Below are 17,130 nucleotides of genomic sequence, written 5' to 3'. Positions count from 1 at the left end.
CTGGATACTCATAGGAAAAAAACCCCTCGACCTAAACTGTGCGCCTCACATAAATGTTACCTAAAAACAGATCATAGGTTTAAATGTAAAACATAAAACCATAAAACTTTTAGAAGAAAACAGTGGAGAAAATCTTTGGGACATAGTTTTGAAAACCAGATTTTAGACATGGTCCACAGAGTGTAATATATAAAAGGAAATACTAATAACTTGGATCTCTGTGATTAAGAAGATGAAAAGACAAGATACAGACTGGGACAAAAAGTTGCAAATTACATATCTGACAAAGGACTCACATCTAGAATATATACAGAACTCTCAAAACTCAACAATAAAAAAAATACACATTCCAATTTTAGAAAATGGGCAAAGGACACAAAGAGACAACTCACTGAAGAAGATATAAGGATGGCAAAGAAACACATGAAAAGAAGTTCCTATCAGCCATCAGAGAAATACAAATAAAACCATGATGAGCTATCACTATACATCTCTTGGAAAAGATAAAATAAAAACAGTGACAATACAAAATACCAGCAAAGATGCAAAGAAATTGAATCTCCCTTAGCATTACTGATAGAAATTATAGCCACTCAGGAAGACTTTGACAACCTCTTTAAAAAACTGAACATATACTTAACATACGACCCAGCAATCATGCTCCTGGGCATCTATCCCAAAGAAATGAAACCTTGTGTCCACATAAGGACCTACATGTAGATGTTCAGAGTAGCTTTATATGAAAAAGTCAAAAACTGGAAACGATCATAATGCCCCCAGAAGAGAATGGTTAAACAAACTAGAACCTCTACACCACAGAATACTACCCAGTACTGAAAAGGAACAATCTATTGATACACACAAGAATTTGAATAGATTTCAAGGGTGTTAGAATAGGTAAATAAAGCCAACCTAAAAGATCACATTTTGTATGATTACTTTTATATAAAATTCTTAAAGTGACACAATTATAGAGATGGAGAACAGATTAGCGGTTGCCCTGAGTTAGACATGGTGGGAGAGAGGTGGTTGTTACTATAAAGGGAGAGCATGAGGGAGATCTTTGTGGTGATGGAATAGTTCTTGTACTGACTGCAGTGGCGATCACATGAATCTACACACGTGCTAAAATGGCAAAAAAATAGACAAATTACACAAATGTCTATTTCCTGGTTTTGATTTTGTACCATAGTTATGTAAAATGTAACAACTGAGTTAAACTGGGTACATGGAACTTCTGTGCATTATTTTTCTATTTCTTGTGAATTTGTAATTGTTTCAAAATACAAGGTAAAAAAAAAAGTCACATATTTTATAAAAAGAAAATCAGATCACTTCACTCCCCCACTCAAAAAACGTTCATGGGACTTCCCTGGTGGTACAGTGGTTAAGAATCTGCCTGCCAATGCAGGGGACACAGGTGGTCTGGGAAGATCCCACGTGCCGTGGAGCAACTAAGCCCGTGTGCCACAACTTCTGAGCCTGAGATCTAGAGCCCGCGAGCCACAACTACTGAGCCCACGAGCCACAGCTACTGCAGCCGTGTTATGCCTAGAGCCCGTGCTCCGCAACAAAGAGAAGCCACCACAATCAGAAGCCCGCTCACCACAACAAAGAGTAGCCCCTGCCTGCCGCAACTAGAGAAAGCCTGTGCACAGCAACGAAGACCCAATGCAGCCAATAAATAAATAAATAAATAAATAAATAAATAAATAAATATATTAGAAAAACCCTTCATGGCAGAATAAAATCCACACCCCTTACTGTGGCCTAAAAGGTCCCTTGCACTTCTCCATCACTGCCCCCCAACTCTTTTCGCTCTAGATGCACTGGCCTTCTTGCTGGTTCTCCAAACTTGTTCTCACTTCAGGGCCTTTATACTTATTGTTTGTTCTCTACCTGGAAGGCCTTCTCCCAGATTTTTGCATGGCTTAATACTTCACATTATTTGGGTGCGTGCTGACATTACTTCTGAAGAAGAAGCTCTCCCGGACCATGATATCTAAATTAGCATTCCTCTCCCCAAACACCAGTCATTCTCCATCCTCTTACCCTGTTTTATTTTATTTATTTGATTGTCTATTATTTACCCCGTTCCCCAGCCCCAAATCATAATACAGGCAGGCAAAGAATTTTTCCGAATTGTTAACTTTTGAATTCCCAAAGCTCAGCAGGACCAGGCGTATAATAAAAATTCAATAAATATCTGATGAGTGAAGGAGTAAATCTGAGAGACTAAAGAAAATTATACTGATATGACTGACCTACAACACCAAACTGTAAGGCGGAATGTATAACTTGCACCATAAAACAAAGAATGTGATGAAAGAAAAATATACATAAGAAGGATTAAAGATAACTCCCCTTTTTTTACATTTCTACTTCTCTCCTTTTGAATCTGGCCCTTCCTGTCACTGCCCTGACCAAGAGAATTTGTCTATTCTGGGCCTTGCCTTCAAAGGAATGGCAGCTTCCACCTTTATCTCTTGGAATCCAGCTGTCAAGTAAGAAATGTGAGTACTCAGAGAACCATTCTAATGGAAGCCAAGCCACATGGAGAGGCCTTGGAAGATGACAACTGGTGGCGGGGAGGGGCTGGGGGGAGGGGGTGTGCAGAACGCCGAGGCGCACCAAGCACCAGACATGTGAGTAAAGAAGTGACCTTGAAAGGGGATCCTCTGGCCCAGCCATGCCTGCTGGTGGCATGTGGATCAGAGATGAACCACCTGGACAAGCCCTCCCTGAATTCCTGACCTACATAATTATGAACAATGCAAAAATGCTGATTTTAAGCCACTAAGTATCACAGTAGTTCATCACGCAGCAAGAGCTGACCAGGACATCGGGCAAGAAGGGGTTTCTTAAAGCTGAGCAGAATCCAAGTTATAAACAATCAAACAAAATGTCACAGGATAGAATACAATGGAACAGAACTGCCAAACAGGCATCAATACAAGTGAAAAGATCTGAAACATCTATTTTTAAATGTATGTGGATCCTCAATGTAATGGGGTTTGTTATGGGGAGAAAGGGATGGGTGAGGTACAGTGGAGAGGAAGACAATACTCAAGAACACTGGAAAGAACAAAACAGAGGTACCACATTCATCCTGTCTTTCACTGGTTAAACTCAAGAGACTACTGTACTCAGTTCTGGGTTTTACAACTAAGGAGAATCTGGAGAATCCTAAGGAATTCAAAGATGAATAAAGAGATCAGAGGAAAAAAAAAAAACCCATGAGGAAAGGTAATGTACCTGAACCCTTTCGAAGGAAGGGATTTAAGTAAAACCTAGTAGTAACATTGAAGGACCTATTATTTGAGTAACACTGAAGGACCTGTTATTTTCTAATCTACAGAGATTAAACTAAAAGATAAGAGTGTTTACAATAAACAAATATGAAAAATGGTGAGTACAGTTAAAGACAGAATAGGTTATTAGAGCACACCAAAGACTGTCTTCTTGAAATCTGCTAGAAAAATCTGTAGCTGCTCAGGAAAGGTAGGATGTGATTCTGTCCAAGTTTGACAGACCTTCAAGGTTTCTTCTACGATGACTCTCAGATTTTATGACCTAATGACTGCTCCTACTGCTAATACCAAAAGTGTTCATGATAATGATAATAATACTAAACAGCTACTTGCCATGCACTATGATAGATACATTACCAATATCACTTAAGCTTTGTGACAATACTGCCTATTAGGTATTATCCTCATTTTATAGATGAAGAAGTACTGGTTAGCAAGATGAAGTAATACATGCCCAGGATTAATGTGGTATAATAAAGAATAAATACATTTGGTCTTTGCCCCTGGTTCCTGGCTAGAGCTTTCTGAGTAACAGGAGTGTCTTTGTTGTGCTAATGAGATGACTCAAGGTTGGCCCCGCAGATAACTTCAGGATGGGGCTGGTTACCAGAACGACTCACCATCTGATTAGAGGGTTGGAACTTGGAGCCAGACATCTGGGGAGGTAGGGCGGGGCTGGAGACTGAGTTCAGTCACATGGCCAATGAGTCAATCAATCATGGATACATAACAAAATCCCAATAAAAACTCTGGACATCAAACTTGAGGGAGACTCCTCGCTGATAAACACAGTGATGTGCCAGGAGGGTGCTGTGCCCTGACTCCACGGAGAGAGGGCACGGAAGCTCTGCACTCCCCCCGAGACCTAGCCCTAAGTGGACCCTTTATAATCAACTGTAATTATAAGTATGGTGCTTTTCTTCATTTTGTTAGTCTTTCTAGCAAATTACTGAACCTGAAGGGGGTGATGGGAATCCCCAAGTTTGTAGCAGGCTGGTCAGAAGTGCGTGTGTCCTGGAGACACCACTTGCATCTGGCATCTGAAGTAGGGCAGTCTTGTAGACAACTGACCCCTTAACCTGCAGGTTCTGACATTAATGCCAGGTGGTTAGTGTCAGACCTGAATTATAATCTACTCAGTTGTTATACACTAGTTAGGGTTGAAAGAGAACAGTTAGTAAGACATGAAGTGCTAGAGCCAGGACTCAAACCCAGTTCTGCCTAACTCAAAGACAGTATTTCTAATTCAAAGATAAGAGTCTAATTCAAACTTTCGATTTTTCATTTTAAAATGAAATGGTATATAATTCATGAAGGTTTTAGTATCTGTACTAACTTACAAGAAAAATTACATCAGCTTGAAAACTGAAAAATCCATTTAAGCAATTAAAGTCCCAAGTCATTGCCGGTAGACATAGTTAACACAAATATCAATGCAGGAGCAGCTATGATACAGCGGCTTATATGGATGGCAAAGTATTAAACAATATGAAGAGAACTGAGGACCCAAAGTAAAAGCCACCTTCGGTACTTTTGAAGTTTTGAGACTTTTTCTAAATCCCTCACTAGTACTTAGGCTTTTTAACAATTTTAAAAAATAGTTAAGTGCAGGTATATGGACATGCTTCCAGTATGAAACCTTAAAAACCTATCTTTAACCTTCAGACACAGTGAAAAAGAGACTGGTTCTTGTCTCCTATAAGCTTGAGAGAAACCATAGGACATAAATTCTGATAATACTTTGTGGTCAAAAGTGTATGTTACAAGGGTTCTCTGCTTAACAAGACAATTTTCTATGCACCAACACAGAAAAAAATCTTATAGAATCCAAGCAATAATGTTATACTGTTTTTTTTTTTTTTTTTTTTTTACTATAGCTTACATAAAAGCTTTCTAATGTTTTATGCCAACTTATGAACCAAAAAAGGATTTCCCAAACTTACTCTTCCTTTACTAGGACGTATATAAATTATATTGTTTGTAAACGCTGTAAGTTTTTAGACTCATCTGTTTTATATTCTTCTTTCTTACCTGGTCTGTTAGTGGCTGCCATAATAAAAACCTGCTGACGTGTTTCCAGACCATCCATCTCTGTAAGTAGTTGATTTACCACCCGAACACTTGCCCCTGTCTAAAAACAAATAAATACAGCTACATCAGCTCCCGATAAAAGAAAAATACATCACCGTTTTTTTTTTCATGCAAAATAATACATTTGCTAACTTGAATGAAAGCTTTTGTCAAAAGATATAACAATTATTTCCTGAGAAGTCACTATATCTAAGCACTGTGCAAAACATGTTCTCATCAGTGTGCTTCCCCAGCAATCCTGCTATTATCCACAATTCAGATGAGGAAACTGAGGCTTAGAGAGGCTATTTGTCCAAGGTCTCAAAGCTACATAAGGGTAGAGATGAAATTCAATCTCAGGCTTAGCTGATCCCACAGTCTTATGCCTCTGAGCTATTCAAAGATCTAAGAGCTGAGAATTACATTCAATATCCTGTGATAAACCGTAATGGAAATGAATATGAAAAAGAATATATATGTGTCTAACTGAATCAATTTGCTGTACAGCAGAAATTAACACAACACTGTAAATCAATTATACTTCAATAAAATAAATTTTAAAAAAAAGATCTAATAGCCACAATGAATTTCCCTTTGGGCAAATCTAGACTCAGCTTTTGAATGCCAGATCAGACTCCCCAGGATACTGGATATTCCAGAGTTTTCAGCTGGGACACTGAGGCCTTTTCTCTTTTCCTTGAAGCATGCAGTACAAAGTTGAACTACCTCAGGGCAATATCTAAGATGTTCAGGGAGTTGGTGAATAGAGGGATGTTTATCCCTTAAATACAGAAATTTTTAAAATGCACAATGTAGGAAATGAGAAAAGTGATGCTGTGTTTCTTTTTGTCATTAATTGCCTTTCTTCAACATAAATTTTATGTACAGAGGTGGTAATGAGTTTAACATACTGATTTCTCCAGAAAAAAAATTTGGTGCACCTTATTATCACTCCTTGGAGACACAGTATTAACCGTTAGGAGATTAAAAGAATTATAATCAGGACTCAAAAAAATAAAGAAGTACTGGTTTTAAAAAAACAAAAAGACAAAAAAACCCCAAAACACTGTCCTACCTAAGCAAGACAAAAACCTCACAATTAATTCAGGAAAAGGCTGACAGACTTTACTATATATAAAATTTTATATAGTAAAAAAAGATAAGTGATAAAACTGGGAAAAATAGTACCAACACACATAATCGGACAATAGACTAATTTCCATCACATATAAAAAGCTCTTATAAATTAACAACAAAAAAAGGGGAAGACAGGACTTCCCTGGCGGTCCAGTGGTTAAGACTTTGCTTTCCAATGCAGGGGGTGTGCGTTCAATCCCTGGTGTGGGAGCTAAGATCCCACATGCCTTGGGGCCAAAAAACCAAAACATGAAACAGAAGCAATACTGTAACAAATTCAATAAATCGAGACTTTAAAAATGGTCATAAAAAAAAAAATCTTAAAAAAAGGGGGGGGAAACATTTCATTTTCAGTGTATGTGCTGCCAAAGTGAGCACAGAAAAACATTTCAACAGCAAAAGGGTCAGAGACATGAATACTAAAATTTAACATCATGTTTTGCCAATAAAATTGAGAAAAATAAAAAGATGGTCATTACCCATTGTTGACAAAGGTGTAGAAAATGGTTATTTTTAGTTGGTAGGTGTATGTAACTGGTAGTTTTTGCGAAGAATGACTGTGTTAGCTTTCAAAATATTTGTATACATCTTCTACTCAGAAATTCTACTTCCAAAACTCTCACATATTCCCACATGTGCACAAAAATACGTGATAAGAATGTTTAATACAGTTGTGTTTATGAGGGAAACAACTGGAAACAATGTAAATGTCCAAAACAGGGGAATTGTTGAATTAATTCTTCCCTATCCAGACTGTGGAATATTTATTCAATAGTTACAAAATAAGTTATTAAGTACATGGGTAAAGTGTCAGATAGAATGACCACATTTATATAAAAAAATAAGTTTAAATCATACATGTTTTTAAGCTTACAGAAAAAGTTCTAGACCACAAATACAAAACACTAAACTGTCAGCAGAAGTAACCTCCAAGAAGAGTAACAGGGAGGAGAATTGGAAGAAAGACTTGACTCTCTTTATACTTGTATTTATTTGCATTTTTCACAAGCATGTATTCATGAATAACTTGCATCATTAAAAAAAGAATACATTTAATTTTAAAATATTTTCAGAATCCCCTTCAGGTGAAAATGTTAAAGCAAAACACATATATGTGATTACAGAGATGTGTGGTAGCAGACAGCCGAGAGAGATAACCTAGAAGTTAGAAATGTGATTCATAAGAATGCAGACTTCTCTGAGGGCAAGGAGTTGAATGGATATACCTCAATGAACTCCTCCTAGTTTAAATTACCACTTGATAACAGAGAGATGCAAACCAATGAAATAGGCTGTCAATGAACAAAGGGTTTAATTCACAGCAAAAAGGAATAAAAAGGAGTAAAATCCAGAGCATACCATGCCCCCACCAGCTGGATATAGTGTGTAGGACTTTGCTCTGGATGGCACATTAGATTTTGGAACGTGCCGGCCGGCAGGAGAACCCGGGAAGGATCTCTGCCCTGGCCACTGACATCACTATCAGAGATAAGACTGTGACAAGGATTTTCTGTGATACTGCTGACTGCTGGGTGAGGAAACGAAATTGCTATGATATGAAGCACACTTATCCTAGTCAAGGTTTGTTTTGCAACTTCTGATTGCTGGGAATTTTAAGCAAAATGAGGCACCTAATAAATGTTTCACAGCCCAAGAACACACACAGAGTAACTATGTGAAAACAAGTCACATAAGAAATATAATCATTTCCTCAATCATCTTGTAATAAATGTACTTACTACACAGTCTTTGCTATCCTCTTCAAAAGGTTATATAAATATATTTTAAATATATTCTTTATATTATGCTTCACTATGATTCAAACAGTATTCCTAATAACTGTTTTCCAGGCAATCACTGTACCAAAATTTCTAAGAATGGTGACTCAGTGTAGTAATGCAAGTGGTCTTTAACGCACACCAATTTATATCTTCTCCAGACAGAAATGGTGCTGCGTCTTAAAGCATATCATCTGACCCTACTTTGAGTGCATGATGTCTTAAATTATATTTTCTCCAAGAACTCTGAAGAGAATCATACGATTACAAGGCAGGCTATCCAAAACTAATAATCATTTCCATTACCCAAAACTCATTTGTGTGAATCAGATATGTGCAACCAAAATAATACACAGAAAGAAAAATGGATACAGAGGCTAATAAAAATACAATTGTTATCCCTAGGCCTTGTTTCCAAATTACTAGGTTTCTTCACTTAAAGAGTCTCAGTGTTCTCAATGAATGACTTTATAAGAACTATTTGAAGTTTACATAACTTTGGAAGAACTTACAAAAGGTTTATGGTGCTTAAAAAAAAAATCTGTAATCACTAAACTATGATACCTACCTCTCGGACTGATCTTCGAGGGCATAAGGCATCCACTTCATCAAAGAATATCACGCAGGGTGATGAATTCTTGGCTCGCTGAAAAACCTGTCGCACAGCGCGCTCGCTTTCACCAACATACTAGCCATGTACAGAAAGGAAATAAAACGTAGAGATGTTTCAACTTTGGAGTTTGGGCCAAATTATAGTAGTACTAGTTTTAAATGACATTTATATGTCAGAGTCCAAGAAGTATTAGGTCAAAAATAGCCAGTTATATGTGGTTCAACTTAATAAGATTAGCTATTATTTAAGCTTATTATAAATTTCCTCATTTATAAAATGAAGACTAAATAGAATGAAAGGTCTCCTCTAGCTCAAAAAAATTCCACAATTTTATGGTATTTTAGAACGGATCAAAGCTTTATGCATATAAAATACCCAGCAGTAATTTTCATTAATTCAACAGTATTTTAAATGTGAACAAGACAATTTACTGTTCTGTCGTTTCTACACAAGTCATCTTGCTAAAGGAAGAGCTAACAGTCATACAGCATCAGAGGAGGCAAACTGAGCCAGTTAGACATCTACCAGGTTTCATAATGCATAATGTATGGTAAAATCAAAATACAAAGCAATTCACAAGCAGCTATAACATTAGGACTAATTAATATAAAAAGTTATATGTAAAAATACAGTTTTACTTTCAGCTAAGCACAAGAAATTGTTCTTGTAAAATTTCAAATTAGTTAACTAAGAAAAGCTTTGTTTCTCATAATAATACTGCTACATAAGGCAATCTGAAAATGTCTTTATGGTGCCAATTATATCATAAGGTTATCTTTTATTTTATGACTATATGGTCATAATAAAGTAATTAAGGCACAGAATACATCACAGATGACAATGATTAAAGTATTTTTATTTTCTATTTGAGTAGAACTTCTTTTCCTCAGATCTGTCCCGTAACTTTTCTTTCTACTTTTGCTTATTCTGCTTCTCTCATTTGAACTGCTTCTCCAACTTACCTCTAAAACAGCTCTTGCATTCTAGATCAAGATCACTAAAGATCACTAATCTTTCTTCCCTCCACCCTCTCTTCTTTGCTCTTATAGCACTTCCTACTATTATAACTTCTGAGCTATTCTACCTTCACAATATTACATCATAAAGTCCTTGGAAAGCAGAAGTCACGACAGTTTCAAATTTTTGTCTGATCATAACATCCTGCTCAGCGTACAAATACAGCAGACCTATTTAGTTTCCTGAAAAATCTGAATCAGCAAAAATTATATTTGGAATGCTGAAAAGACATTCAGTAGATATTTTTAAAGAAAAGATATCAGTGGGTTGGGACAGAGAGTTTCAAACAGGGATGAAAGAGAAGAATCAATACAGCCGGCAAAGGGACTTTGGATATAGCTAACCAAAATGACTAAGTAAAAGGAAATTTAATTTAGGGGAAGGTAAACCTAAAGTTTCAAAAGGACAGATTAAAATCAATTCATCTTAAGAAAGGTAACAATGATTAAAATTCCCACTACCTTGGCCTTTAAGAACTATTTCAAGTAAGGATCCTATACTTATTATTTCTAATTCCTTATTTGCCATCAGTTTTCAACCATTATAATCTGGCTTTTGCAAACATAATTGTTGAAAATATTTTCCCTAAAGTCACTAGTGACATTCTAATTGCTAAACCCAGGGTCCTACTTTCAATTTCTTTTCTATTGTTTGGTTATATTGACAGGTGGAAAAAATTATCTTCCCTAGGTTTTCAGGCTTAGAAAGTCTTGGGCGTCCTCCACCTTCGGAACAGTCTCCTTTGCCAGCTTTTCCTTCCCTGGCCCGTAAATGTTGGTGTCTTCCAAGGTTCTGTCAGAGACCACCTTACAATACTACTCACCTTACCCATTCCCTAGGTTTTAGGTGCCATTTAGATGATACTTACTCCCAAATCTCTTCAGAGCTCCAGATTCACATTTACTATAGTTTGCTGAATCCCTCCAAATGGCTCTTTAAATCTAAAATGTCCTAGAGCAAACTCATTTTCTAACCCCAAGATATCTATCTTCCTCATTAGATCACCTAACCTCTCAGAGTCATTCTGGACTCTTCCACAGACCTCTTCCCACATTTACCTCTAAAAAACAAAGTAGATGACAATGAGATAAAATTTCATACTCATCAGACTGGCAAAAATGTAAGTAACTTTCATTCACTGCTGGTGAAAGTAAAACTCAGTAACAACCACTTTGGGAAAAAAGTGGGCAATACTTAATATTTTTGAAAATGTATATACTGTATAAGATATAGCAATTCTACTGCTGAGTACATACCCTAGGGCGAAAATATCTCACAAATATGCGTAAGGATATATATATATAATGTTCAACCTAAACATGAATCAAGAAAAAAACTGATGTTTTTAAGGGACTTCCCTGGTGGCACAGTGGTTAAGACTCCACGCTCCCAGTGCAGGGGGCCCGGGTTCGATCCCTGGTCAGGGAACTAGACCCCACATGCACGCTGCAACTAAGAATTCACATAACACAACTAAGGAGCCAGTGAGCAGCAACTAAGGAGCCCACCTGCCGCAACTAACACCTGGTGCAACCAAATAAATAAATAAATATTTTTTTTTTAAAAAAGAAAAAAACTGATTTTTTTAAAAGTGTGGTTATACTCATTCAATGGTAATAGTTTAATAAACCCCAGATATACCCATCACCCTGCTTCATTATTATCAGCTCAATTCATGATCAACCTTGCTTCATCTATACTCTTGTCCACTTTTCTTTCTACTTGATATTTTGATGGAAAGCCCAGACATCATAACTTTATTTGTAAATATTTCACTGTCTCTAAAAGATAATGGCTTTAAAAAAATATATATTTAAAAAATCCCATCATTTATAAATTTATTTATTTATTTATTTATGGCTGCGTCGGGTCTTCGTTGCTGTGTGCAGGGTTTCTCTAGTTGTGGCCAGTGCGGGCTACTCTTTGTTGTGGTGCGCGGGCTTCTCATTGTGGTGGCTTCTCTTGTTGCGGAGCACGGGCTCTAGGCACGTGGGCTGCAGTAGTTGTGGCACACGGGCTCAGTAGTTGTGGCTCGCAGGCTCTAGAGCGTAGGCTCAGTAGTTGTGGCACACGGGGCTTAGTTGCTCCGTGGCATGTGGGATCTTCCCAGACCAGGGCTCGCATCTGTGTCCCCTGCACTGGCAGGTGGATTCTTAACCACTGAGCCACCAGGGAAGTCCAAAGATAATGGTTTTAACATAACTACATCATTATCACACTTAAAAGTTATTTTCTTAATATAAAATGTCCAGTAGGTGTTCACATTTCCAATTCTCATAAACTTATTTTTTGAAACATGTAAAATAATACTACATGTTATTTAGGGATAAATATATAACATACAGTAAATGTAGAAAGAAGTGTACAGAAAGAAGTGTACAGAAAGTGTACAGAAAGAAGTGTACAGAATTAATAAATTCAGGATTATAGTAAATTCTATGGGAAAGAGAATGGAGGACATGATTAGGGAAGGTTTGCAGGGGGCTTCGAATATATATTGGTTTTTTTTTTTAAGGCTGGATGTTAGATACATGGAAGGGTCATTATATTACTCTTTATAACTTCTTATATGCTTGAAATATTTCATAGTAAAATTTAAAAAATATTAACACTCTTAAAAAACAGTTACACTCTGTTAGCTCTCTAATATTCTATTTTTTTTTTTTAAGAAATTCCTAATTTTTTTTTTAAGTTTTAATTTTTATTTATTTATTTATTTATTTATTTATTTATTTATGGCTGTGTTGGGTCTTCGTTTCTGTGTGAGGGCTTTCTCCAGTTGTGGCAAGTGGGGGCCACTCTTTATCGCGGTGCGCGGGCCTCTCATCATCGCGGCCTCTCTTGTTGCGGAGCACAGGCTCCAGACGCGCAGGCTCAGTAGCTGTGGTGCACGGGCTTAGTTGCTCCACGGCATGTGGGATCTTCCCAGACCAGGGCTCGAACCCGTGTCCCCTGCACTGGCAGGCAGATTCTCAACCACTGCGCCACCAGGGAAGCCCAGCTCTCTAATATTCTAAAGGTAACATTTTGACTCTAGCTTGGTATGAAGGCCTTGCACTGCCTGGCTATTACTGTTTTTCCAGCCTCATCCTTCACCCCCTCATCAATCCCTTCCCCTCAGTGCTTATTTTGAGTACCTCCTCCACTAGAAAGCCAAAATGAAGTGTAAGAAGAGTAAAGATAAAAGTATAAATCCTTATTTTAGGAGCAAAGTAACATATTTAATAGGAAACATAAAAAATTAGAGGGGGGATAAATTGAAATAGCCTTTTAAAACAAATGATACCACTTTCATTTCTTCTTTGTTTGAACATTATGGAATGGCATTTTACTCTTCATAGGCATGAACAAGAAATAAGAAATTCAAAGTCTCTTAAATTTAAGACATAAGCTGCTTAAATGCAGAAAGAAGTTATTATATAGGAGTTTAGTGATTTCTTCCCCCCTAAGTATTTTTATTTATTAATCCTTAACTCATTTGAGCTATACAACAACAGGACAAGGAAAGCAGATCAAATGTTAGCTCCACTATCCCCAAGCTGTTGGACATTGGCCAAGTTATACGACCCCTCCAAACTTAAGTTTCCTCATCTGTGAATCAAAGAAAACAACAATTTGTATCTCACAGGGTTGTTGAAGAATAATATATATAAAGGGCTTGACAAATTCAGAGTTAACACTTTAAATGTTGACTATTTTGGTTATTTCCATTTTGCTGGTGAGAAAACTTAGGCTCAGAGGTTAACGGAATTAATTAAGAAAGCATTTATACACAGTAAATAGTACAGGAGAGCAAAGCTCAATCTCTTCACTCCTATTGCAGTGATTTTACCAAAAAACCCGACTGTTTCAATGATCTGAGGACCCTGTAATTTGAATGACCATTACATTTCCTAATCAAAAATAATGGCTAATGCCACAACAACTTACCATATTTAGTAACTCAGGCCCCTTGACAGATATAAAATTTAACCCAGACTCATTTGCAACAGCCTAGTAAGAGAAAAAAGACACAAGACAATAAAATAATAACAATAATTTGTGATAATGCAAGGACTTTTTGTGGTTTATACTCTAGTTCCCCGTTTTTATAGCTGCCTCTTTCTCATTAGAAGGAGAGGAGACAAATGGGAATAAAAAGAAAATCAAAGGAAGTAAATGTGAACCTAAAACTTTCCAGACTAGAAATCAGATGGAAATGACTTGAAACATTTATGTAAATGTTTTGTTTACATAAACATGGTATATAAGTATATTTGTAGCCCTAGCTTAGAATCCTAGTGAAATCATAATCTCTGTATAAACAAATGCTGTGCCCAATGAAAGCAATCATTCATTCATTCATTTATAAACCAGAAGTCAAAAGCATCGGTATCAGTCTTTACAGTATTTACAGGTTATTTTGTTTAATAAATAAAGATTAAACTGCATGGCTGAAAGCCAAGAGAATAACAAAGGAGAAATATATGGTTATATGTGTAGAAGAATACAAAAATTACACTGAGAATGTAGAGATGAAACTCGAATAAAATCACTCACAACTTCAAAATGATCAGGGAATAAAGTTCTTTCCTATTCTTAGAACCTGATATCTGAGGTCAAGATTTATGTTCAACACATTCCTCAGCATCTCCCCTTGGATTTTTTTTTTTTCTTTTTTTCTTTTCCCATTTGGATCTCATAAGAATTTCAAATCTATCGTTTCCAAAGCAGGACTCCTGAATTTCTCCCAACTCTCCCCAAATCCCACACCCCAAACTCTTTTTCTCCCTATCCCAGTAAATATATTTTCTAAGCCAAAACCACGCTGTCTCCCCTTGATCTCCTGTCTTGTCAGGTCAGCCAATCCATCTGTAAGTTCTATTAGCTCTAATGCTGAAATGTAGGTGAGTCTGACACTTCCTGTTTCTCCACTATACCACAATCCTCATCCAGACCAGCATCACCTATTGTCCGGACATGCAAAAAAACCAAACCAAACCAAACCAAAGAAACCCTAACTGGCTTCCTCTCTCTCTTGCTTTCCTCCAATCCAGTCTCCACTTAACTCAAAAAATGTAAATGAGCAGGGGAGGGATAAATTGGGAGATTGGGGCTGACATATACACACTACTATATATAAAATAACTAATAAGAACCTGCTGTATAGCACAGGGAACTCTACTCAATACTCTGTAATGGCCTATATGGGAAAAGAATCTAAAAAAAAAAAGAGTGGAGATATATATATGTATATAACTGATTCACTTTGCTGTACACCTGAAACTAACACAACATTGTAAATCAACTATAATCCAATAAAAGATTTTTTTAAAATGTAAATGAGATCATATAGTTTTACTATGTTTCTCATTTATTTTCAAGTACAAATTGAAATATTCACCATGGCTTGTAAGCCTATATTTTGCGACATGACAGTTTCTTCTTAGTCCAGCCACTAGATCTTTCTCTGGTTCTCGAATTCACCAAGGCCTTTCCCACCTCAGGGATTTTGTAACTGCTGTTCCCTCTATCTGGAACACTCTTCCCCTTCTTTCCCTGCCTCTTCATGTGGCTATCTAGTCCTTCAGGACTCTGTTAAATATCACCATCCCCTGAATACCAAACCTAAAATAGCCACAACAGTTTGTTTATTTCCATCATAACTTAGCTGAATCTGCAATTTTATTGTTTTGTTTACTGCCTGCCTCTTCCAGACAGACAATAAATTCCATTAGAGTAGGTGTCACGTTCACTAGTTTATCCCTAGCACCTTGTACAAGTTCTAGCAAAGTGTATGTAGCTCAGCAAATACTGGCTGAACAAATGAATGCATGCAGGCTCTGCCATGCAAAAACTGCTCAATATGTAGCTTATCCACATCTCGAAATCTCTGTCTTTCCGGCTGCCAATTTCTTAGCTTTCCTACCTCTCATGCTCTAAGTAGAGTCAGGATACACATCTAATAAAGCATGACTCATCTACATTAGGTTTTCAACATCCATATGTGAGATAACTAAGATTTCACCCATTAAAACACCCAACAGAGTTCCTGAAATTATCAGAAATCTTGTCTTCTATTGATAAATGAAATACAGTGAATATAACTGAATTTTTTCATGGATATCATCATGAATCTTGTACTCAGTGTTAGAAGCTGTTTGCTTCCATACTATATATATAGTTGCAGATGACTAAATGATTTTTACTGTTCTCTTTCCAGTTTCCTTCTTATTAGTCACCAATTTTCAGTGTGCTGGCCCCCAGCAATCACATGCCTTTACTTGATGCTATTTATATAGTATGTGCTAGTGTTTAGAACATTTTCATTATGTTATTGTTAGCATGAGTAAACAAAACAACCAAGGTCATCCAAAATCTTAATTTTATAACTGATTCTAGGTTGCCAGGTTCTGACTGATAAGTGGTTCCATAACTTTACTCCAGTAACACTTTGCTTCTGCCATTCCAGGACATTTTCTATTACTTCTAGATTGTAGGGCATGTAGTCATGAATCTCTTGAAGAATCTAATGAAAGTAGTGAACTCTCTCCCTGGAAAAAATACATATACTCATAATATATTGCCTGGGCTCATGGATCCAGTGAGCTGCTGAAGTCCATCCATGGAGTCCTAGGTAAGATTCCCTGCTCTAAATGGTCAGATACCAGAAATCTGACTGAACAGAGAGGGACCAAAATGTTGGCAATCTGGGGAGGCGGGAGGTGGGAAGAAGAGGAAAAATTTGATCTATGATGTCTTAACATTATTTAGGGATTTCAAATGATCTAAGCTATCTCCTTTCTGCTGTGAGCAGAACTAGTCAAAGGCAGATATAACTAAAAAACAAACAAACATTACAAGGCACTCAGGCAAGGGAACTGCATCCACACAGTGAATTCACACATTAGCTTGCAGGACCTTCTTTCTGGCTACGGTTTTCTAAAACTGTTGTGAAAAAACATAGACCAGCAACTGTGGTGTTCTCCTTTCCCTCCTTTGTTCCCAAACTCCTTTACAGCAATGCCCTGTAAGAGTACTGAAAGCATTAAGCAAGAAAATTTAGTAATATAAGTAAAAATAAGTTTTAAAAAATCTACATGTATATTATATACGTATATATATACATGGGCAAATGGCACTGTGGACATTTGGTATTTACTGAGGAGCCGCAGATTATTCGGCTGCTGTGAAACTTATTAAAAATGCCATTAATTTTGATTTC

The 17,130-nt window shown here is 36.8% G+C and overlaps 1 protein-coding gene across 3 annotated transcripts in view; it reads right to left on the bottom strand.

The window, feature by feature from the left end:
- NVL (nuclear VCP like) overlaps nt 1-17,130 on the bottom strand; it is a 103,284-nt gene that overhangs the window by 43,585 nt on the left and 42,569 nt on the right. For all 3 annotated transcript variants that reach the window (XM_059941905.1, XM_059941909.1, XM_059941914.1), the window contains exons 16-18: nt 13,857-13,919; nt 8,865-8,984; nt 5,343-5,442 (exon numbers count right to left, since the gene is read on the bottom strand). In XM_059941905.1, the coding sequence (XP_059797888.1) occupies nt 5,343-5,442; nt 8,865-8,984; nt 13,857-13,919 (283 nt within the window). The remainder of the gene's footprint in view (nt 1-5,342; nt 5,443-8,864; nt 8,985-13,856; nt 13,920-17,130) is intronic.

The sequence above is a fragment of the Balaenoptera ricei genome, chromosome 1, assembly GCF_028023285.1.
Source record: "Balaenoptera ricei isolate mBalRic1 chromosome 1, mBalRic1.hap2, whole genome shotgun sequence".
Lineage (NCBI taxonomy): Eukaryota > Metazoa > Chordata > Mammalia > Artiodactyla > Balaenopteridae > Balaenoptera > Balaenoptera ricei.
This window is presented reverse-complemented; position numbering and strand designations above follow the sequence as displayed.